The sequence below is a fragment of the Cervus canadensis genome, chromosome 21 (genome assembly GCF_019320065.1).
Source record: "Cervus canadensis isolate Bull #8, Minnesota chromosome 21, ASM1932006v1, whole genome shotgun sequence".
NCBI lineage: Eukaryota > Metazoa > Chordata > Mammalia > Artiodactyla > Cervidae > Cervus > Cervus canadensis.
Window position 1 is genome coordinate 6,741,298 of NC_057406.1, and position 22,444 is coordinate 6,763,741.

General features: G+C 53.6%; 2 protein-coding genes across 6 annotated transcripts; one reads left to right on the top strand and one right to left on the bottom strand.

Moving 5' to 3' along the window:
* Positions 1-3,801: 3,801 nt before the first annotated feature.
* LOC122423707 (cytochrome P450 2D14) lies at positions 3,802-9,274 on the top strand. 4 transcript variants are annotated; one of them, XM_043441006.1, is made up of 9 exons: positions 3,802-5,229; positions 5,956-6,127; positions 6,684-6,836; positions 6,942-7,102; positions 7,483-7,659; positions 7,820-7,961; positions 8,162-8,349; positions 8,786-8,927; positions 9,027-9,274. In XM_043441006.1, the coding sequence occupies exons 1-9, from the start codon at positions 5,029-5,031 to the stop codon at positions 9,203-9,205; spliced, it is 1,515 nt and encodes a 504-aa protein (XP_043296941.1). In that variant the 5' UTR covers positions 3,802-5,028; the 3' UTR covers positions 9,206-9,274. The 4 variants fall into 4 exon arrangements, 3 of the variants coding, with proteins under 3 accessions (XP_043296941.1, XP_043296938.1, XP_043296939.1); XR_006264204.1 differs by having other exon boundaries at positions 4,884-5,229; positions 8,721-8,927; positions 9,088-9,274; XM_043441003.1 differs by having other exon boundaries at positions 4,885-5,229; positions 9,088-9,274.
* Positions 9,275-10,630: 1,356 nt separating this feature from the next.
* Positions 10,631-19,901, bottom strand: LOC122423708. 2 transcript variants are annotated; one of them, XM_043441007.1, is made up of 9 exons: positions 19,580-19,901; positions 18,054-18,092; positions 17,176-17,219; positions 16,346-16,422; positions 12,146-12,211; positions 11,956-11,994; positions 11,503-11,679; positions 11,130-11,172; positions 10,631-10,789 (listed from the first exon to the last, which is right to left on the bottom strand). In XM_043441007.1, the coding sequence occupies exons 2-9, from the start codon at positions 18,083-18,085 to the stop codon at positions 10,668-10,670; spliced, it is 600 nt and encodes a 199-aa protein (XP_043296942.1). In that variant the 5' UTR covers positions 18,086-18,092; positions 19,580-19,901; the 3' UTR covers positions 10,631-10,667. The 2 variants fall into 2 exon arrangements, with proteins under 2 accessions (XP_043296942.1, XP_043296943.1); XM_043441008.1 differs by having other exon boundaries at positions 19,567-19,901.
* Positions 19,902-22,444: the final 2,543 nt, after the last annotated feature.

The window sequence follows — 22,444 nt, forward strand, 5'->3', positions numbered from 1 at the left end:
CTTGAATGTTCTGTTGCCTGGATGCACCCCAGTTTATCCATTCACCTACTGGAAGACAGTTGTTCCACTCTTAAGCAATTATGAATAAAACTGCTATAAACACAAGTGTGCAGGGTTTGTTTTTCTTTTCTTTTTTAATAAGCAACTGCCAAACTGTCTTCCAAAGTGGCTGCCCCAGTCTGCATTCCCACACACCCGCAGGGAATGAGAGTTCACCCTTGTCGGAGTTGGGTGGTGTCGGTGTTCTGGATTTTGACCATTCTATGATAGGTGTGCAGTGTTGGTGTATTTTTGAAGAGTTACGTTTTTAAACCACGATTCAAAAACACAAGGTTAGGGTGACCACCTTAACCAATAAGTAGCCTGCGGCAAGTTCACATTGCGCAGGCAAGCTCCAGAACTTTCCCGTCGTGCCCAGCCCAGTTCCCAGAAAATCCCAGGAATCGGCCTGCACCCCGCGGCTCCCGGCCCCGCCCCCCGTTGTCCGCCGGCGGATTTGCAGGCGCGGTCGCTGCCTGGACCCCAGCGGGCGGTACCGGAGTCAGGTGAGACCGCTGGGCCCCGCCGGACCCCGCACCGGCAGCGGGAGCCGTCTCTCACTCCTCCCGCCCCCCAGGCAGGAGCGGGAACTAAGCGGGTGTCTGCCGCAGGGGCGGGGGGGGTGGGTGAGCGAAATGCCACCAACTTTCCCCGCGCCCTCGCTGGGCACTGCAGCTCCTCACCTGCTTTCCAGGGAGCTTCCTCCGCATCGCCTTGGGGGCCCAGGGCTGGGTCTCCGCGCCGGGGGCTCAGGCCTGGAGCGCTGCTCGCCCGCCATCTTGCTGACGTCTCCCCGGACTCAGGCCCAGGTCCGGGGCTCGGAGGCTCCTTCCCTGCCGGGGCCAACACCTGCGGCCCCGAGGTGTGTGGGGGGGGGGGGGGAGAAGGAGCGGGGAGGGGTGCCCATCCCTCCAACACCAGCCGCTTCACCAGAGCAGAAGCCAGCAAGGGCCGCTTGAGCACGTTTCTAAAACAGTAAGCCTGCAGGAACTTAAATGCTGGGCCTCGGGCCTCATAGAAGTTTATTTCCGCTGTAGAGCAGTGGTCCAGAGCCTGAGTTTTGAGATCGACCCTAATGGTGCCCTATGACTTTGACCCACTGCTGTGACTCCTGAGATGGTGCTTTGGGAATCATAAAGCCGCCTATCTTACAGAGGGTGGGGAGGATGGGGGTCAACAGCAGTGCCTGGCGTGTGAGTGCAGGGTAATCCAAGGCTACGATTGCACAATGATTGAAACAGGCCGTTGGCCTCACGATTGAGGTGTTCGTCAAGGCCACCCTGTCCTGGACTAGAGCCCCCCCATCCCCGGTGTTTGGAGGGCACTGCCTGAATTACAAGCATATCTGTTAACTGCCCTCATACGTCCATTAGGGTGACTGTTTGCAGAAGGCATGACGCAAAACAAAGGGTAGATGGGGGCAGTTTAACGGGGCCACTGTGACAAAGCTGTGATGGCCATCCTGCCAGCCCCACCAGTACCACCAGACTCTGGCCGTCCAGGGCGGAAGATTGCTGCCCATGGGGACAGAAACCTTCAACTGAGGTCAGATGGGAGACCACCGGCTGGCTCTGAGAAGTCCCCAGGGCTCCCCACGGGTCTTCCCCTCTTGGTCTTTTTTTTTTTTTTAATTTTTATTTATTTATTTTTTTTGTTAGTTGGAGGCTAATTACTTCACAACATTTCAGTGGGTTTTGTCATACATTGATATGAATCAGCCATGGATTTACACGTATTCCCCATTCCGATCCCCCCTCCCACCTCCCCCCTCTTGGTCTTTTCAGTGGCCTCAAAGCTGGTCTCTCTGCCTCCTTGAGGCCCGAGAACCTGAGTTTCCCACGATCCAGTCCCTGCCAGACTAAAAGCCCCGCCTGGAGCGGCCACCGTCCTGCTGCTTCGCAGTGGTGCCTTAACCCCACAGTCAGGTTACCTCGGTTTGCAGTCCCAAGCCACCCGAGGTCCTCCACGTTTTCCCAGAAAGTCTACTCCAGCCTGGGGAAACGTCCCCGCAGCCCTCAAAGCCCTCCCTGCCCCTGCTGGCCTGGTGCGTCACCTCCCTAGCTCCCACTCCTGCTCTTGGTCGTGAGCACTTTGAAGCAGGGGCCCACCCTCACCATCCCTCCACCCAGCCCAGCAACCAGCACGGGATGTGTCCCGATAGAGTGGGATAGAACGGAATCCAGGCCTTGGCCAAGGCAAGACGCAGGAAAGGCTGGATAAACTGAGGAAGGGCAGTTGGGCCCCAGCCAGCCCCACCGCTGGCCCCCGGCCTGGCAGGAGCGTGGGGATGTGGGAATTTGGAAGGGGAGGAGCCGCTTGCACAAGCCAAGCCGGGATTGCAAATGTTGACGACCCACACCTGGAGACCACAAGCATCTGTCCTGTCCAAGGCAACCTGGGAAGAACAGGTCCTCTCACAGTTGGGGGGTGGGGTGCGAGGGAGGGAACAGGGTAAGGGGGTACAGGATGGCAGAGCGCCTCCTGCAGGCTCTCAGTGAGCTAGGGGAGAGCCTCCAGGACCCTCAACTACTCCAGCTGTGTTCAGAAAGAAAGGTTGCCTCACATACTCGGGATCGGGGTGGGGGGGTGGGGGTGGGGGAGGGGGGCGGTGCAAGGGACTTGACCCCTGCCCAGGAAATGCCCCCTTCCCCACCCTCTGAGTTCCCATGCCTTTACATTTGAATGAGTTTGGGCCTCTGAGTTCCCATCAGCTTCACTGGTTTAAAAACTCAACCTCAAATCTTACCCCTTGAGTTGTTGGAGAGTTCTGAGGCTAGCAGAACCCTGGCATAATGTGACCAGCCCCTTGCCTGGAGGAGGCAAGAGGCTGACCAAGAGGGAGTGCCTGGCAGTCGTAATTGCAGCCTGGAGGTGACACGCACTGGGGCAGGGTGGTACCAAGATTTGCATTTGCACCTTTGTGGAGGACTGGAAGGAACCAGAGAGCCAGGGTCGAGGATATGGGGCTGCAGCCAGAGTGGACTGGACCCATGGAGAGAGGGGAGGCCCAGGAATCCATTCCTTGAGGTCCTCGGCAGGCCTGTGAGAGGGTCAAGAAACTACATCCCCATCTGGTTTCCATCCCATTGTCTTCTGAAGTTTTAAAAGCTGATGTTCAAGGACAAAAGCAAAGAGGAACTGAAGAGCCTCTTGATGAAAGAGGAGAGTGAAAAAGCTGGCTTAAAACTCAACATGTAAAAAGCTAAGATCATGGCATCCAGTCCCGTCACTTCATGGCAAATAGATGGGGAAACAATGGAAACAGTGAGAGACTTTATTTTTTGGGGCTCTAAAATCACTGCAGATGGTGATTGCAGCCATGAAATTAAAAGACTCTTGCTCCTTGGAAGAAGAGCTATGACCAACCTAGGCAGCATATTAAAAAGCAGAGATGTTCCTTTCCTGACAAAGCTCCGTCTAGTCAAAGCTATGGTTTTTCCAGTGGTCATGTATGGATGTGAGAGTTGGACTATAAAGAAAGCTGAGCACTGAAGAATTGATGCTTTTGAACTGTGGTGTTGGAGAACACCCTTGAGAGTCCCTTGGATAGCAAGGAGATCAAACCAATCAATCCTAAAGGAGATCAACCCTGACTATTCATTGGAAGGACTGATGCTGAAGCTGAAGCTCCAATACTTTGGGCACCTGATGGGAAGAACTGACTCACTTGAAAAGACTCTGATGCTGGGAAAGACTGAAGGCAGGAGGAGAAGGGGATGACAAAGGATGAGACGGTTGGATGGCATCACCGACTTGATATAGACATGAGTTTGAGCAAGTTCCGGGAGTTGGTGATGTACAAGGAGGCCTGGCATGCTGCAGTCCATGGGTTCCAAAGAGTTGGACATGACTGAGTGACTGAACTGAAGGACAAATTTAGCAGGAGGAAGCAGGCCCACTTCCCTAAGGACAGTCACAGCCTATGCTAAGCCATCCTAGTACCGTGAGCTTACTGGCAGCCCAATCAACAAAGTAAAGTGCCCAGCTTACATTTTTCCAAGTCAGGAAATAGACACCTACATGAGGAAATTCATCACCTCAAGGCCACAAGAACTGGAAAGTCCAAGGACCAATTTCTAACAAACTTAGGAAAGGGCCTCTGGGCAACCAAACTGGCTGGTCAGGTTGATTAGGGAACTCTGAAAACAATCCTGCTGCCTCCCTACCCCCAGATTCAACCTTCCCACCGCCACAACAGGTGGAAACTGAGGCAGCAGACAGCCACGTGAAGGTGCCGGCATCACCGTGAGCAGCCTCGAGGTGTAGGGAAGCCGGGGAGTCCAGGCAGCCAGTGAGAACTAGAGACGTTGATGCTGGGTCTCTGTGAGTGGAAAGTGGTGACACAGGCGTTCATGGATGTGGTTTTGTGGGTGTGTAGATAGGCGTGTGAGCATGGGCTAGTCACTATGTGAATATGTGTGAATGTGGTTTCTGAGTGTGTGATTGTGTGTGTGTTGAGTGTCCTAGTGGGAAGTGAGGGGACACCAAGAACTTTATCGGTGGTCCCTCTGATCATTAGGTCCTCCCTCCAGCACGGGGCAAGGACCAGTAACGTACTTGGAAGGTGAAGGCCACTCAGGAGGAGGACAGGGACAAGTTCTGGGAACGAGGCTGTGACCACATTAGAGGGTGACAGGTGACAGGTGGGTGGCAGAACCCATTCCCAAGACCCTGGATACTTGCTTCAAATCTGCCGAGCAGGGGAGTCAGGCTGGGGGAGGGGAGCTTCTTGGGATCTCCAGCCACCCTCCAGAAGCACGTGGAGAGTACACGTGACGGACACTGGCCACCCGGGCACCTGACTCTCTTTGACTCCTCTCTGTGCCCTCTGGCAGCCTAACCCCTGACAAGATACCTCAGGGCAGAGGGCAAAGGCCGCTTCTCCGCCCCTTTATAAAGAGGCCCCAGACTCGTGGAGCTCTGGAGGTGCAGTGGGAGTGCCCTGCTGGCCTGGTCCCCGGTGCCGGTGTGGTGAGGAACCCAGCGCACATGGAGGCAGCCATGGGGCTGCTGTCTGGGGACACGCTGGGGACCCTGGCCGTGGCCGTGCTCATCTTCTCGCTCTTGCTGGACCTGATGCACCGGCGCTCACGTTGGGCCGCACGCTACCCACCAGGCCCCACGCCGCTGCCCGTGCTGGGTAACCTGCTGCAGGTGGACTTCGAGGACCCGCGTCCCAGCTTTAGCCAGGTGAGGACGGAGGGCTGGGGAGTGCGCAGCGGTGGTCCTAGGGCCCCACCGAGCAGCGGACAGTGGGCGCTGGGTGAAGCCACAGGGCGGAAGATGAACCGGGCCTCGAAGAGGAGGCGGGTTTGAGAGGCTTCCTGAGGGAGGGCGTTTGTTCAGGGCCCGAGAACAGTTTGGATTTTCCAAACAGAGGTCAGAGAGGACAAGGCCAGGGGCTGGGGGGTTTTACAGCAAGGTGACGGGCTGGGGCTTCAGCTGGCCAGTTCTTTAATTATGTGAGCCTGAGTCCCTGAGGGTAACGTTGGGAGGGAAGGTCTTGAGAATGGGGGAGAGGAGTTTGGTCATGAGCCCTATTTAAATCAGGAAAGTTGAGGTTGAGAGGGGCACAGTTCAAATCTTTTGCCTCCATGAGATCTTGGGCCTCCCTGCTTCCCTCTATGAACCTCAGTTTCTTCACCTGAAAAATAGGATGCTAACTTGGCCTACTGACCATTTTGGTGACCCTTGCACAGTCATAGGTGGGTCTATGAGTAGGATGGTCTGATCCAACTTGAGATCCTCAAAACGAGTGGATGTAACCCCCTGGGGCTCACAAGACTAGATAAAGTCCTTGCAGTTGCTCGCTGCTGGAGGGGGACCCAGACATGCCACAAGGCTAATGCCAGGAGGCTGGGCCCACAGCCTGGCGGGGCCTGGGCTTGCCAAACACCCTCGACCTTTGGCCTGCAGCTGCGGCGCCGCTTTGGGAACGTGTTCAGCCTGCAGCAGGTCTGGACGCCTGTAGTCGTGCTCAACGGGCTGGAGGCAGTGCGCGAGGCGCTGGTGTACCGCAGCCAGGACACTTCCGACCGTCCACCTCCGGCTGTCTACGAGCACCTGGGTTACGGGCCGCGCGCCGAAGGCAAGCGGAGAGGGCAGGCCGCGTCCCTGCAGGCAGAGGCAGGGTCGCGGACATTCGGTGCAGGAAAGAGCCAACGAATTTGAGGGGTCGGCAGGTGGAGAAAGGAGACTGTGCCAAGCGTTGGGGGAAGGAGAAATTGGATGAGGCAGAGGGCGGGGGCCTTGTTAAGACAGGGCGGTCCAGGGCCATTGCGAGCACGAAGGGGACAACCGGGTGGGCAGGAAAGAGGACAAAGTCAGGGGTGAGCAGGGCAGGGCCTGGCCAGCACATTCCCCACGTGGCAGACGGGGTCTCGGTGGGCAAAATAAAAAGTGGAGACACGACTTGCCCCTAGCAGGGGAGACTCGGGGAGCATTGTGGGACTCCAGCAAATGAGACCAGTCCTCAGATGGAAGGGGGTGTCAAAGTGGGCGGGATTTGGGAGGGGAGGGCGAGGCCAGTGTGGGTGGGGCAGCAGCGAGAATTTCTCTAAAGGGCGGGTAGGGGGATGTGAGCAGAGCCCCGAGCGGGGCGGGGCCAGACCTGAGCCACGCCCACGTGCCCGCCCCGCCCCCAGGAGTAATCCTGGCGCGTTATGGGAACGCGTGGCGGGAGCAGCGGCGCTTCTCCCTGTCCACCCTGCGCAACTTCGGCCTGGGGAAGAAGTCACTGGAGCAGTGGGTGACCGAGGAGGCCTCGTGCCTCTGTGCCGCCTTCGCCGACCAGGCCGGTGAGTGAGTGCTGGGGCAGAGGCACATGGAGGTCTGGGAGATTTGGAGAGGCCTGGGAAAGAAGAGATGGAGGCGACGCCCTACCGTGCACCGTCCCCTTCCAGGACGCCCGTTTAGCCCCAAAGACCTCCTGAATAAAGCAGTGAGCAACGTGATCGCCTCCCTGACCTTCGGGTGCCGCTTCGAGTACAAGGATCCTCGCATCGTCAAGCTGTTGGACGTGACGGAGGATATGCTGAAAGAAGAAGCTAGCTTAGTGCGCCAGGTGCGGGAAGGGATCTCCGTAGAGGCGGCCTCGGTCCTCCAACGGGTCCCCCCGCCCCGGGGGCAGAAGGGCTTTCCGGTAAAAGGCACCAGCAAGGAAAAGGCTTGGAAGTGAGGAGATGGCAGACACTCCAGATGTGAGATGCCCGGCGAGGGTCAGCGAACTTAGGGGAGGGAGGACTCTCACTGGAAGGCAGCGGTACCCATTAATATATACATTTTAGGTTTCTATTTCTGGGCTCAGGGCCAGGAGAGAGCGGCAGGGTCTGAACCTAGGGAGGAACAAGGTCGATGGTGGGGACACTGGAGGAAGCTGGGGCCTGACTGGTGAGCACCTGAGCACCAGGCGGTCCCAGGGCCCCACGGCTGTGACCCACACAGGTGGTGGAAGCTGTGCCATCGCTCCTGCGCATCCGAGGGCTGGCCGCCAAGGTCTTCCCGGGGCAGAAGGCCTTCATGGCCCTGATTGATGAGCTGATCGCTGAGCAGAAGATGACCCGGGACCCGACCCAGCCACCCCGACACCTGACCGACGCCTTCCTGGATGAGGTGAAGGAGGTAAGGTGATCAGGACAGGGATGTGTGTTGAGGGCCCAGGAGGCAAACTCAGGCCTGTGTATCACCCAGGGATTAGATACCTGGGCTGACCGGAGCAGAGTGGGAAGCCATCTGGGGACTTCACCTCTGTCCCTGGGCTTACCTTCCCGGTGTGACCCAGGCCAAGGGGAACCCCGAGAGCAGCTTCAATGATGGGAACCTGCGCCTGGTGGTGGCCGACCTGTTCTCCGCCGGGATGATCACCACCTTGACCACACTGGCCTGGGCCCTCCTCCTCATGATCCTGCATCCAGACGTGCAGCGTGAGTCTAGCCCGGAGTGGGGGGTGGAGGGGCGAGGTAGGACGGGGCCAGCCCGAAGCCCCTGAGCTCAGCTGGTTTGGCCCCAGCAGCAGTTCTGCGCAGAGGCTGAGCCCCAGCGCAGACGTCACAGCGCCCTCCTCAGAGTGGCGGCGGGAGGAGGCGGGAGCCCAGCCCTTGGGTCTGACCCGCTTGTTCTCCAGGACGGGTCCAACAGGAAATCGATGAGGTGATAGGGCAGGTGAGGCGACCAGAAATCGCGGATCAGGCCCTCATGCCCTTCACTGTGGCCGTGGTCCATGAGGTGCAACGCTTTGCGGACATCATCCCCCTGGGAGTGCCCCACATGACATCCCGTGACATCGAGCTGCAGGGCTTCCACATCCCAAAGGTAGGCCTGCAGATCTCCCAACCCTGGCTCCGCACCACCTTCCACCTGGTATCCCCAGTGTGAGTGTTGCCAGCTGTGGCCAGGACTGGAATCCGAGCCACCCCGTCCTCATGGCCGCAGGTGCCGAATGTCCCAGCCTGAGTGGGCGTGGAGAGGAGGGCGGAGCAGGGCTGGCTCTGTCCCTCTGATTCCCTGGCCGGGCAGGGAAGACAAACTAGACCATGTCACAGTATTGGCGGAGCCCGTGCAGAGGGGCAGTAAGGACACCTGCCATGGGGACGGGGACGGTGCTGAGAAACCTTTGGGCTGCGGTTACTTGAGTCCAGGTGTGTGCCAGGCATGTGTGTGCGCCCACATGTGTTTGGTGGCAGGGGTCTGGGCACCCGCCCCCCCGCCTCCGATCGAGACCTCACCCATGCCAGACATTTGCCACCAGGGGACGACACTCATCACCAACCTGTCGTCAGTGCTGAAGGATGAGACCGTCTGGGAGAAGCCCTTCCGTTTCCACCCGGAGCACTTCCTGGATGCCGAGGGCCGCTTCGTCAAGCAGGAGGCCTTCATACCCTTCTCCGCAGGTACCTTGGGGCTGGGGGGTGCTCGGTTTGCTTGCCCTCCCTGAGGGGATCTTGGGGGGGTAGAGCCCAGGCTCACAGAGCCCCCGTGCCCGCCCACAGGCCGCCGCGCGTGCCTCGGGGAGCCCCTGGCCCGCATGGAGCTCTTCCTCTTCTTCACCAGCCTCCTGCAGCGCTTCAGCTTCGCCGTGCCTGCCGGGCAGCCCCGCCCCAGCGACCACGGTGTCTTTGCCTTCCTGGTGACCCCAGGCCCGTACCAGCTGTGTGCGGTGCCCCGCTAGAGGCAGGCACCCAGCCCCCAACCTCAGCGGTAGCCCTGATGTTCAATAAACCACTGCCTGGTGGCTCCATCCTGACTTGAGTCCCAGCTGGGGCCCCTGACCATACCCTGGCAGACATGTAGCCTCAGCAGTCTCCCCAAAACCAGTCCCCACCCCCAGACTGAATCATCCTTACCTGGTATTTGACCCCATTTAACAGATGGGTGTACTGAGGCTCTGAAGGTGTAGCAGGGTGTACTGTGAGATGGGTGTACTGAGGCTTACACCCAGACACCCTGGGAGACCCAACCTCGGTTGCTGGGTGTAGTGACCGAGCCTATATAAACAGCTCCTGGCTTCTGCAGGGACGAGCTCACGTAGGCTGGGGAGAGACTTCAGGCCCCATGCAATAAGGGGCCCCAACAGCTCTCACACCCACATTTCAGGCCTAGTCACAGCCACCTGGCTCCACAGACCTCAGCCAGCACCTCAAGTCTGCGGCCCCAGAAGGTGGGGGCAGGACTGGGAAGATATGCCGGGGGAGCCCAGAGCGCTCAGTCTCTTGAGGCCGGAGCTCTTCCCAGGAGGGAGCCACCTCCCTGGGCCTCTTTATAGGATGGGCCCCCTTTCCCTGCCCCTTAGGACACTCATCCCCCAGCCCCTGCCCAGTCGGAGTTGCCACTCACGGCCACGCTAGAGCTCGGCTCCAACCTGGGCTCCATCCTCTGAGTGGCCAGGTGAGGCCGGGCTCTCGGGAGGCTAGGCAGGGGCCGGGAATGAGCCCCTGTGGACCGCAGGTGTGCCGTGGGGACAGGGTCAACCTTGGGTCCTGTGACAGTGGGATGGCGGAGCTGAAGGAGGCCCTGCAGAGCTCAGAGGAGGACACCCGGGCCCTCATCCTTGCTGTGCTCTGCCACCATGTGGCCTTGGGCTTCTGCCTCCCCTTCGGCCAGGAGGAGGTTTGCCTCTGATGGCTGCCGAGTCCTGTCTTCCTGCGCCGACTCAGAGGCTGAGACCTTCTAAGCCTGGAGCCCCGGCCAAGGGCAGGGACACCCATCCTCCACCTCCAGCCCCCAGTCTGGTCTGGACTGAGCTCACACAGACACTACCCAAGGGCTCTAACAGCTGTCTGCTCACCCGAGTCTCAGGCAGACTCCCTGGCACATTGAGGTTAGGAGCTGGGAGACCCCAGACAGGTCAGAAGCACCAGCCGCTAATCAAGCCAGTTGTGCCTTCATGACAGTCAGGTCTCAACATTCAGGGAACCTGGTCCGTCCCTTGGCACTGACTCAGAAGACCAGCCAGGGCCCCCGTGAGTCTCCAGCATCCCCACGTCTGCGCCTAGTGGCGGGAGGCGGGGCTCCAGCAGTGGACTGGGACGGGGCCGTGGACGAAGCCACACTGAGCTTGCAGAAACCTGAGGCCCTGAGAGGAGGACGCCGGGCCTGCAGGAGCATCCACTGTGGTTTTATTGCACACAGTGTCACTCGTGGCTCTGAGTCTTAGGGATGTCAGAGGCGGGGAACCAGCCCAGCCAGAGCTTCTTCAAGGGCTGGGGGACCCAGCCCCCGGGCCTTTCCTCCACGATGTCCACCTCGGAAGCCTCTGAAAAGCACACACAGACACGCCCTGTGAGTACCCTGCTGGAAGGAACCTTGCCCAGGGCTAGGGTACCCTCTGTTGGCAGGAGAACAGGTCAGCATTGCTAAAAAGGAGGAAACCTTCCTCCAGCCCAAGGGAAGTGGCCTCAAGTCCTGCCAAGCCAAGAAGGAAGAAGGATGCAGTGGTCTCCTTCAGGAAAGGCTGGGCATCGGGCTACCTGGGCTTCGTCCCCACCCCTCCCTCGACCAGGAGGGCCAGGGAGCTCAGCTATCTGTGACCTCTGGGTCCCTGAAATGAGGAAGCAGGGCAGTCCCGCTGCACAGGATGGGGTCTGCTGTCTTACCAGAAACATACACGGCCGCCTCCTTTCGGGCCTTCTTGTTCTCCTAGGAAGGGAGAAGGGGCACGGGGTGGGATGAGGCAGGTTCTACATTGTGCAGCTGGGGAGACGGGCCTCAGTTCACGGGAAGTCGGGGGAGGCCGGGGTTCAGATCCCCTCACCTCTCAGACAATGACTGCACCTCTCAGCTGCACGCAGAGCTGCTGCTCCACCGGGATGGCAGTTTGACACCATGGTCTTGGGGTGCCCCGGCCTCCCCCAACCGTTGCCACGGTGGCATGGGCCTGGCCTCTCCCCTCCACCCTGCAGAGCCCGGGGGCTTCCCAGTAGGACCCACACGGCGATGGTGTTCCAGCTGAGCACCAGGCTTCCTTACCTGCCATCCTGGGGTCCCTGCCACCTCTTCCTTCTCAGTCACCCGCTTTGCACCAGGAATGAGGCTGGCTGCTTCCTCCCCCAGGGGCCCCACCTCACCCTCTTCCCTAGACAAGACAGCAGTCTCCTCCTTGGGGGCAGCATTGTTCGGTCCTCCCATGGCCTTGGGGGTCATGGCCTGCAGAGGGGCACCAGGGCGGTATGTGGGCAGCAAGGCCGTCCGATGCCCTCCCCCGCGCTTCCTGCTGTGCACACTTGGAGTCTGTAGTTCTTTGTTTCTCCAGGGAAGCCCCTCCCTTCTCAGCTCGAGGTGTGGTCGGGTTGTAGGTTTCCTAAAGGAGCCCCCCGCTATCCCTGGGGCCCTGACCATGCGCTGGACGGACTTCCTGTCTCGGGGAGCACGGACAGGTGGCAGCCCCCAGCCCCGGGCCCTTCCTGGCCAGGCCTCACTTACCTCAGAGTCGTGCTTCTTCCTACTCCTGACTCTGCGTCTCTACAGAGGGAAACAGGGGCCGTCACATACAGCTGAGAGTGCCCGGGAGCCCGTCCCTGCCTGGCCCATCCTCTTTCCGTGCATGCCCACCGAGGAGGCCCAGGACAGACACCCCACTCCAGGGGAGGAGGAGTGCCCAGCCCTCACCCACCTGAGTGGTCACGGGGTAGCACTTATCCATCGGCCCCCACACTGGCCTTAAGGTCTCCCCGATGGGCTGTATGACAAGGAGGAAGAGAGAAGGCTGAGGTGACTTGTCAAGGGCTCAGTCCTGCACTGGTCCATGGTCAGTGCATGCTGCAGACACTAGACTACGGGGTTTAAGGACGCGCCATACTAACAAATGATCGCTGTCTTGAAACATAAAACGCTGCATTCACAAAACAAGGATCGGTGCTAAAATACAAATGTTCCAACAATAATCTCTAATTCTTTCTTTTCTTTTTTTAAATTTCATTTTGGCTGCATGGGGTCTGTTGAGGTTCATGGACTCTTCATTTCGGTGCTTGGGCTTTTTTTTTCTCTCTCTAGCTCAGTGCACAGGCTTCTCTCTAGTTGCTGGGCATGGGCTTTGTTGTCCCACAGCATGTGGGACAACACTTCCCCGACCAGGAATTGAACTGGCATCCCCTGAATTAGAAGATGGATTCTTAACCATTGGACCACCAGGACTCCCTACAACATCTAATTCTTCAAAAAGAGAAATATGATCATGGGAATTCAAAATCCAATCAGAGTGTAGAAGATAAAATTGAAAAAGAGTTTCTCCCAGAATAGAGAGATCAGGAGGTCCAGCAGCTAAATCACAGATCTTTCTGAAATAAGGAACAGAGTCAAAAAACTAGGGGGGCAGAGAAAGGTCACAAATAAATACCAGTCTTGAGTTTTTGAGAGTTTTCCCAAAGATACAGGACCTGAGTTTGTAGAGGAGAAGGAATCACCACGTGTCCAGGAAAATGGATGAAGGAGACCCACCCCAGATGATGTCATCAGTAAATATTGAAATACTAGGATAAAAAGAAGAACCTAAAAACTTCCAGAGATATGAAGAAAGAAGTCTATTAAGTTTCATCAGACTTTTCAACGCCAACCTTTGAAGCCAGAAGAAAATGAGGATCTTCAAAATCTGTGAGAAAATTATTTCTAATCTAAAATTCTGTACCTTGCCACACTGAGTTAAATATGCAGTAAGACCTTTTCGAACAGCTAATATCTCAGGACTACCCGTCAAGAATATCTGAGGACTACCCCTCAGCACGTCTGTAGGTTGTGCTGCCCCCAAAATAAAAGATAACACGGGCTCCACACGTGAAAGAAGTGACGTACTCCGCAGCATGACGGTGAAGGGAGATCCCAGGACAGCTGAGCTTCCGACCTCAAGGACGTCCGTCCATGTGGGAAAAGGGTGGAGGGCTCCATGAAATATGTCCCCAGGAAAATGATCATATTGATAAACCACCTAACTCGTCTTAAGTGTATATCAAGGATATTAATTGTTTTTAATAGAGAGTTTAGATGTATTAATTATAGGTACAGAGAAAACTAAAGTTTAAAAAAGAGGAAAAAGGCAAAAATCATGCACAAAGACTGATTATAGTATACTACATGACTCAGGAATACTGTTTGCATAGTTTTAAAATGTAGACCCTCAATATTGAGCTAAACAAAATGACGACACAAGCCTATTAGAATGACTTTAAAAAAGGAAAATCCTGGAAATGAGATGGATCAATGGATCCTTTCATTCACTGCTGCTGAGAATGCAAAGTGGATACCAGCCACTTTGGAAAGTTTCACAGTTTCCTAGAAAACTAAGTACACATTACCACATGACCCCGCAACTCCCCTGCGAGGTGTTTACCTAAATGGAAAACCTTTGTTCACACAAAACTTGTACTAGAACATTATAGTGGTTTTATCTGAAACTGCTAAAAACCAGAAACAATCCAAATGCTGCTTATCTGGTCGGTGGATAGACTGTGGTACCTCCATACAGGGGACAGCTACGTGGTAACGAGAAGGTACAAACTACCACCACGCACTGCTAAAAACCAGAAACAATCCAAATGCTGCTTATCTGGTCGGTGGATAGACTGTGGTACCTCCATACAGGGGACAGCTACGTGGTAACGAGAAGGTACAAACTACCACCACGCACAACTAGGTGTCCTGTGCTCAGTGAAAGATTCAAAACTACATATTGGGGGCTTCCCTGTGGTCCAGTGGTTAGGACTCTGTGCTTCCACTGCAGGGGGCCTGGCTTTGATCCCTGGTCGGGGAGCTGAGATCCCGCAAGCCTGCTGTGTGGGCAAATAAATAAAGACTATGTACTGGGATGTTTCCAGTTCTATGACCATCTTGCAAAGGCAAAACTCTGGGGCCAGAAAACCATTCACTGGAGGCCAGGGGCTGGGAGCGGGGGAAGGGTTGAGTATTTGTGAGTATGGGGGAATTTTCTGAACTGACTGGAGCTGTTCTGTATCTTGGCTATACTGGCAATTTCACAGTTGTATATATCTGTCAAAACTCACAGAACTGTATGCTAAAAAGAATGGATTTCACTCTATTTAAGTAGTTCCCTAATCTTAAAAAAATGTATTAAAAAGAGCCCACTGTGTGGAAGAGGGATTTAAAACCCAAACTGGTGTAAAAGTCAGCAAAAAAAAAAAAAATGATACTTAACTTTTAGCAACTAAAGATGTCATTACTCAAAACATTTAGAATGCCAAAACCTAGGATATAATCATGAGGAAGACTAGAGAGAGGTGAAATGTGTGTTGGAGGTAGCAGTAAGTGTTCTGTTGCTATGAGAGCTTAATCCTCACCTTTTGTTGTAATAATTCATTAGATAATGTTTAAATCTGAACAATCAAGACAAAGCAAGACAAGGTTTTAATTTAGAACATCAGAGGGAAAAACAATGGCTTCAGCTAGAAAGTTGGAAGCTAGAAAGATTTCCACCCTGGGCTATGGGAATTGTGGGTGAAGAGGATTGGGACAAACAGCAGACTTTTTCCAGGTCTTAAAACTTTGACTCATCAAACTGTGTATACACATTTCTTTGATGACAATAAAGTTTTTTAAATGAAAGTTTGGTTAATTAAAACACACACACACACAAAGGAAGCAACATATCCTCTGTCTCCGAAAGTGAAATGTGCTCAGTGGTGTCCAACTCCTTGCAAACCTATACAGTCCATGGGATTCTCCAGGCCAGAATACTGCAGTGGGTAGCCCTTCCCTTCTCCAGGGGATCTTCCCAACCCAGGGATCAAACCTAGGTCTCCCGCATTGCGGGTGGATTCCTTACCAGCTGAGCCACAAGGGAAGCCCAAGAGTCCTGGAGTAGGTAGCCTATCCCTTCTCCAGGGGATCTTCCTGACCCAGGAATCAAACCGGGGTCTTCTGCATTGCAGGCAGAGTCTTTACCCACTGAGCTATCAGGGAAGGCCTATGGCACCTGCCCACCTGGGCCTTCTTAGGTGCTCTCCAACCTCTGGCAGTCACTCCCTAACTACGTAGCCCACACGTCTCCATGTTGCTGGGCCACAGAGAAGCTTGTCCCTGTGAAAATCCTCTCTTCCCTGTAACACTAGAGGGAGAGTAGGAGGTCTCCAGGGACCAGGCATGTCACTCTAGCGTGTCATCTTGGGCAGCCTGGGTCCAGTCACTGTCCCTCTGGGAGCCTAAGTTTCCTCCCCTACAAAGTGAGAGCTGCTGGTGGGAGGCGGGGAGAATGGATACATGTGCATGCACGGCTGAGTCCCTTCATCGTTCACCTGGAACTGTCCCATGTTCCCTGGCTGTACTCCAGCACACACACACAATGCCGCTGGGATGCTGTGAGGTTTCACCAGAGGGGCAACCCCTCATCCGGCACGTGGCTCTCAGTGGAAATCCCGCTTCCATGTGTGTTTTCCTGACAGAGGGCTGGGAGCAGGGGCTTCAGTCACGGGTTCCTGGACCTGGAGTGTCCGAGAGGACATGTCACCCCAGGCAGCTGTCCTGCTCACCACCACCCCCTTCACGTATGAATGTGGAACCATGTTCCAAGACTACTCACACATTAGGGGTCATCTGTTCCTGTCGGTTCGTCTAGGCTCTTGCCCCGGAGCCCTGAGCTGAGCTGACGCCACAGAGCCCTGAGGTGACCAGCCAGCCAGCCCTGGGCGGGGGGTGGCAATTGGGGGTGGTAAAGGGGGGCTTTGTTTGACACTTTGCCGAGAACACAGGGAATTTCACCAGAGTCCTCACACACACAGACACAGTTGGTCACCCATTTCTGATCAAGCAGTATGACCGCTCTTTGTGCTACATGACGGTCCCCTTAGCCCCTGACAGAGGTCCCCACCTGTGATGACTCCACAGCAATCTCATGGACAGGGGCTGTTTTCCCCACAGACCCCTGAAAATAGTAGTATGCCACGCCTGCAGGGAGATGAAGACAGACTAGTTAAAACACATAAAAAGTAACAATTATTTTTAAATGTCAGTATGTACAATATGGCAGAAATGGTATATTTTTCAACTACTTTGATGTGTGATGAAAGACTTTAGACATTAACTTACAAATGTGTGAGGGGACAGCTATTCAAAAGTGAAAGTGAAAGAGAAGTAACTGAAGTCTCTCAGTCGTGTCCGACTCTTTGCGACCCCATGGACAGTAGCCTACAGGCTCCTCCATCAATGGGATTCTCCATGCAAGAGTACTGGAGTGGGTTGCCATTTCCTACTTCAAGGGACCTTCCCAACCCAGGGATCTAACCCTGGTCTCCTGCATTTTAGGCAGACGCTTTTTACCATCTGAGTCACCAGGGAAGTGGTGTTATTCAAAAGGTATAAGTAAATATTTGAAGATCACTGCTCTAGGGTATGACTTGGTTATATGTGTTTTGAGGGGCTGGTTTGTGAGTTTTTGGGGAGGATGCATGGGTTTTAGATCAGACACAGGTTCAAATCCCACTTCTCCATGGAGGTTCAGAGGGAGGAAAGGGAGAAAGAAGGCCAGCCTTGGTTCTGAGCAGTGTGACCAGCCCTGGGGAGCCAGGCACACGGCGATCTCAGGAGGGGGCCTCTGGGAGTCCTGGGGAGCAGCTGGAGATTGAAGTGGCTCAGAGACGAGCACCCAGTCCCCGGGCCCTGCCTTCACTCCCCCGACCACCCCAGCACCCAGGCCCTCACCTGTAAGAATGAAGATATTTATTGCGTAGAGGAGACTATAGAGCCTGGAAGGAAAGCAGAGCAGTGTGTGAGGCTGGGGTCTCGTGCCCTCACAGTTTTTCTCTCCCGTCCAAGCCCCAGCACCTATTCCACCAGGATGTGTCCAATCAACAGTGTGGATGAATAAATCCGCAGCTGTAACAGGGCTCAGCCCAGGCTCCCTGCTGACTGGCCATCATGACTGTGCCTCTGCTTATTCAGAAAGCCAGACTTGGAGCCTGGAGCCCACACGGCCCCTCTGACCCACTCCCTTTTCCTTTCCTTCTTGTTTACACAGGTCCATCTTGCCTCTCCAGCCTGAAGAGAGGGGCTTAGCCTTGGCTCAGCATTCATAGCTGTTCGTTCAAGGGTTGTATTAGCTCTTTGGCCCACAGCCCCCCAAAGCCCTCCCTCTCTCCTCTGGACTGACAAGTCCTTCAGCCTGGATTAGAAATAATATCCCATTGTCCATCTTGCTCTTCAAGAACACCTCCCTTGGGACAAACAGAGTTTTCTTCTGGCCATTCTGAATAGCACTTGGGATGGTTCCCCAACCAGGGATCGAGCTTCCACAGTGAAAGTGCCGAATCCTAACCATTTGGCCACCTGAGAACCCCCTTGAACACAGCGTCTTGGCACTGCCAGAATGCTGGCACCCTGTCTATATACACACACACATGCACACACAAACACACACACACAGAGGCACGTCCCAGGCTCTCCACTCTGACCCTGAGTCCCAGAGACGCTGTAACCGTCAAGAAAAGGGCCATACAAAACCCCTTCCTCGTGGGACCCAGTGAGAGGGTCCCCTTTCCTGGTTGATGAGGGTATGATAACAGGGCCCACGTAAACTTTACCTCTCTCTCTGGCTGCACAGACCAAACACCATTTTCAGTCTAAGGAGAGAAGATGGGTATCAGTCAGTGCATCATGTTGCCCCAGGGGCCTGATATTCCTTTACTTTGTGGCTGGCGGGGATTGCAATGAGCCAGAGGCAGCTGGGGGAATGGCAGGACCCCCACCAGCAGGGTTCATCCAAGGGAAAGCCTGCCGGTTTCAGTTTGAGGCTAAACTCAGGACGATGGAGTGGGTTAGTACTCGGAGCTTGGAAAATGCTCAGGAATTTCTCCCAAGACCTCACACCTCCCACTGGAAAAGTAGGGGTCAGGATGGGGAGGGTGGGTTGGGAGAGGATTAAGGGAAAAAGTACAGCTCTACTGATCATCTGATGTAAAATGACCGCAGGGGGTAGGCGGCTAATTATAATAGTAAATAAAAATGATTAAAAACTACCACCAGTTTAAAGTATTTTTGGTGTTATGCAGCAGATTTGGAATAATCTTGGGAGGACAGGGGGAGATTCCCTAGCCTTTCGAAAGCACCCTCTCTGTCTAGAATCCCACCTTCAGCGTTGAGCTGCATATAAAGTGACACCAGGGTAAGTCAAGGTCTCCAGGGTGAGGTGGACCTCAGCATGGCCTGGGGAGCCTCTGTTCCCCTTGAGTCCCCCATTCTCCACAGGAACTGTCAGGGAATCTCTCTCTCAACCTCCAGCCCCTTGTCCGCCTTGCTCACTCTCACTTGGGCCCACAGGCTCTATCAGACGGGTGTTCCCAGACTTTCTGCCACTAGACTCCTCCATTCTCTGCTTCTCACAGGTCATTTCCTCTTCAGGGGAGGAGACCGCACCCCCTTCTCTGGGGCTCACCCCCTCCTGTACTCCATTCATCTGGTCTTCTCACAACCTGGTGTTTGGGGGTCCCCTCTCTCACTTGTCTTTCCTTCTCTTCCCGTCCATATGTAATCACATCACCCAGCTCTTGTCCCTTCAACCCACATCCTTTCTCCAGGTGCCATCCTAATTGTCCCCTTCCCTTCACACCATCTCCTTGAGAGACTCTGCCGTGCATGTCTCCGCTTCACTCCACCACTCCCTCACTCCACATCCCACTTCAGACTCTGTGTTCCCATCAGCCTCTGAGACCTCTCTCACCAAAGTCATCAATAAGCTCCTAGTCCCCAAACCCAGGGGGCCTTTCTGGGGCCTCAGCTCATTTCGTCTCTCTCCGGGGCACTACCAAACCTACTGAACCACCTTCTCTGAGAATACTGAGAAGGTACTAAGAATATTGAGAATACTGTTGAACATACTCAACAGTAAGCTTTCGGTAACCTTTCAAAAAGCAAGATATCAGACTTTTTCTGAACGAAGGTTTGGAGGAGAGAAAATGAGTCCTGAGTCAGAGAAGAAGAGGAGGGAAGAGAGAACACCACATGGGAAGGGAGGCAGAACAGTCAGGCTGGGAGTCATCAAGAGAATTATCACCTGCTTGGGTGGTTTACTGAGGGCGGCCTTTTGAAACTGCTTACCAGATCTACCAACCTTGAGGATGTTAGCGATCTGCAGAGTATCCTTTGACTGTATCAGTGCGCAGGCAGCCTGTTCACCTCCCCTCAGGCTCCCACACTGAGAAGGGCACTGAAGCACAGCTACGCCCGGGAGCCCAGCACACAGCCCCTCCCTTTCACAAGCGGTGTCTGTGTGTGACATCATGTCTTTGGGGGCTTTATGACAGGACAACCTCTCCAGCCCTGACCAGAGTAGCTTGTCATTGCCTCGGGGTGGATGTCAATCCCCACCAGTCAGAGGAGGCGCCTTTGTAGGTGTCTCTTCGGGTCCATTCAGTGCCATCAATGCTGCTTGAGCGCCCACGATATGCCAAGCACCACACAAAGTCCTGCAGGGACACAAAGGTGCATAAGACTCACTCACATGACTCAATAATCTTGTTTTTTAAATAAAAAGCCAGAACACAACTGGACCGTTTCTAAGTGTCATCCATTTATTCAACCAATGTCTGCTGAGCTTTCAGTTTGAGCCGGGAATATGGTGAGGGTCCCAGGTGGCTCGGTGCTGAAGAATCCGCCTGCCAATACAGGAGACATAAGGAGATGCAGGTTCGACACCTGGGTCGGGAAAATCCCCTGGAGAAGGAAATGGCAACCCACTCCAGTATTCTTGCCTGGAGAATCCCATGGACAGAGAAGCCTGGTGGGCAACAGTCTATGAGATCGCAAAGAGTCAGACACGACTGAGCGACTGAGCACACAGAAAGGTAAACGTGACGGAGACTGCCCTTGGAGCTTGAAGACATCAAACAGACATCTTCTGAGTCAAGACAATAGCTTTTCCACCCTCTCCAAATTACTACAACTGTAACTAAATAATAATTACAAAACCACGCTGGTTAAAACAGAACAATACCTTAGTTCCACATATATATGAAATATTTACCATGGAACACCATATTCTCAACCACAAAACAAGCCTCTATCACTTAAAAGTTTTAAGTAATTGCAAGTATGTTCTTGGACCACATAGAATTAAATGATAAATCAGTAACAGAAAGATCCCTGAAAAATCCCCAAATATTTGGAAACTAAACAACACACTTTAAAGAATATATGTGTGGGGGCTTCCATGGTGGTCCAGTGGTTAAGACCCAGTGGTTCACACTCCCAGTGCAGATTTCCTATTCCTGACCAGAGAACTAGATCCCACGTGCCACAACTAAGACCCAGTGCAGTCAAACAAATTTAAAAATAATAACAATAAGACTTCCCTGGAGGTGCAGTGGATAAGAATCTGCCTGCCAATGCAGGGGACATGGGTTCAATCCCTGGTCTGGGAAGACTGCATATGCCATGGAGCATCCAAGTCCTCCAGTTGCAATTACTGAGCCTGCGTGCTGCAACTATAGAACCCCTCTCTCCCAGAGCCTGTACTCTGCAACAGGAGAAGCCCCTGCACCACAGTGAAGAGTAGCCCTCACTCACAGCAACTAGAGAAAGTCAAGCAAAGCACTGAAGACCTATGCAGACAAAAACAAATAAATACACATGTGCGTGTGTGTGAAATAGATAATTCCCTGGCTGTCCAGTGGTTAGAACTCTGCACTTTCACTGTTAAGGGCCCAAGTTCGATCCTTGGAAGCTTTGCAGTGCAGCCTTAAAAAAAAAAATTCACGTACATTTATAAAATAAAAAGATAAGAAAGAATGTTAAACAAAAAGAAAAGAAAAAAATATATATATATATATCAGGGACTTCCCTGATGGTCCAGTAGTTGGAAGTCTGCCATGCAGTGCAGGGGACATGGGTTCAATTCCAGGTCGGGGAGCTAAGATCCTGAATACTGGGGAGCAACAAAGCCCACTGCCACAATTGAAGAGACTGTGCACTGCAAGGATCCCACATGCTGCAACTAGGACTCAACACAGCCAAGTAAATAAATATTTTTTAAAATATATCAAAATTTGTGGGCTGCAGCTAAAGGAGCACATAGAGGGAAATTTACAGCACTAAAATGCCCGTATTAGAAAATAATAAACGTCTGTAGAAAACAAACTTACGGTTACCAGAGGGGAAAGAGAGTGGGGGAGGGATAAATTAGGAGTTAGGGATCCATAGATATAAACTGTTATACATATAATAGATCAACAACAAGGTCCTACTGTAGAGCACAGGGCACTGTATTCACTGTCCTGTAAAAAGCGATAATGGAAAAGAATATAAAAAGGCATATGTGTACATATACATGTATAACTGAGTCACTTTGCTGGGCACAGGAAACTAAAGCAACATTGTAAACCAACTATATTTCAATAAATAATTAATTAAAAAAGAAAATAAAAAATGTCTCAAATCAATGACCTCAGTTTCTACTTTAAGAAAGTAGAAATGGAAGAGCAAACCAAAGTGAGCACAAGAAATTTTAAAGATCAGAGTGAAAAGAAATGAAACAGAAAACAGAAAAAGAGGGACTTCCTTGGTGGTCCAGTGGCTAAGCCGCTGCACTCCCAGCGCAGGGGACCCAGGTTCAATCCCTGATCAGGGGACTAGATCCCACATGCTTCAACTAAAATCAATAAAATCAGAAGATCAACAAAATGTACAATCCTCTAGATAGAACAGATCAGGAAAAAAAATAAAATGCAAATGATCAATATCAAGAATGATAAAGGTGGAGCTTACCTGGTGGCTCAGTGGTAAAGAATCCACATGCCACTGCAGGAGACACAGGTTGGATCCCTGGTCTGGGAGGATCCCACATGTCACGTAGTGATAAGCCCAGCTGAGCCTATGCTCTAGAACCTGTGCTCCAAAACAAGAGAAGTCATGTCAATGGGATGCCCACACATCACAACTAAAGAGTAGCCCCTGCTCACTGCAACTAGAGAAGAAAAAA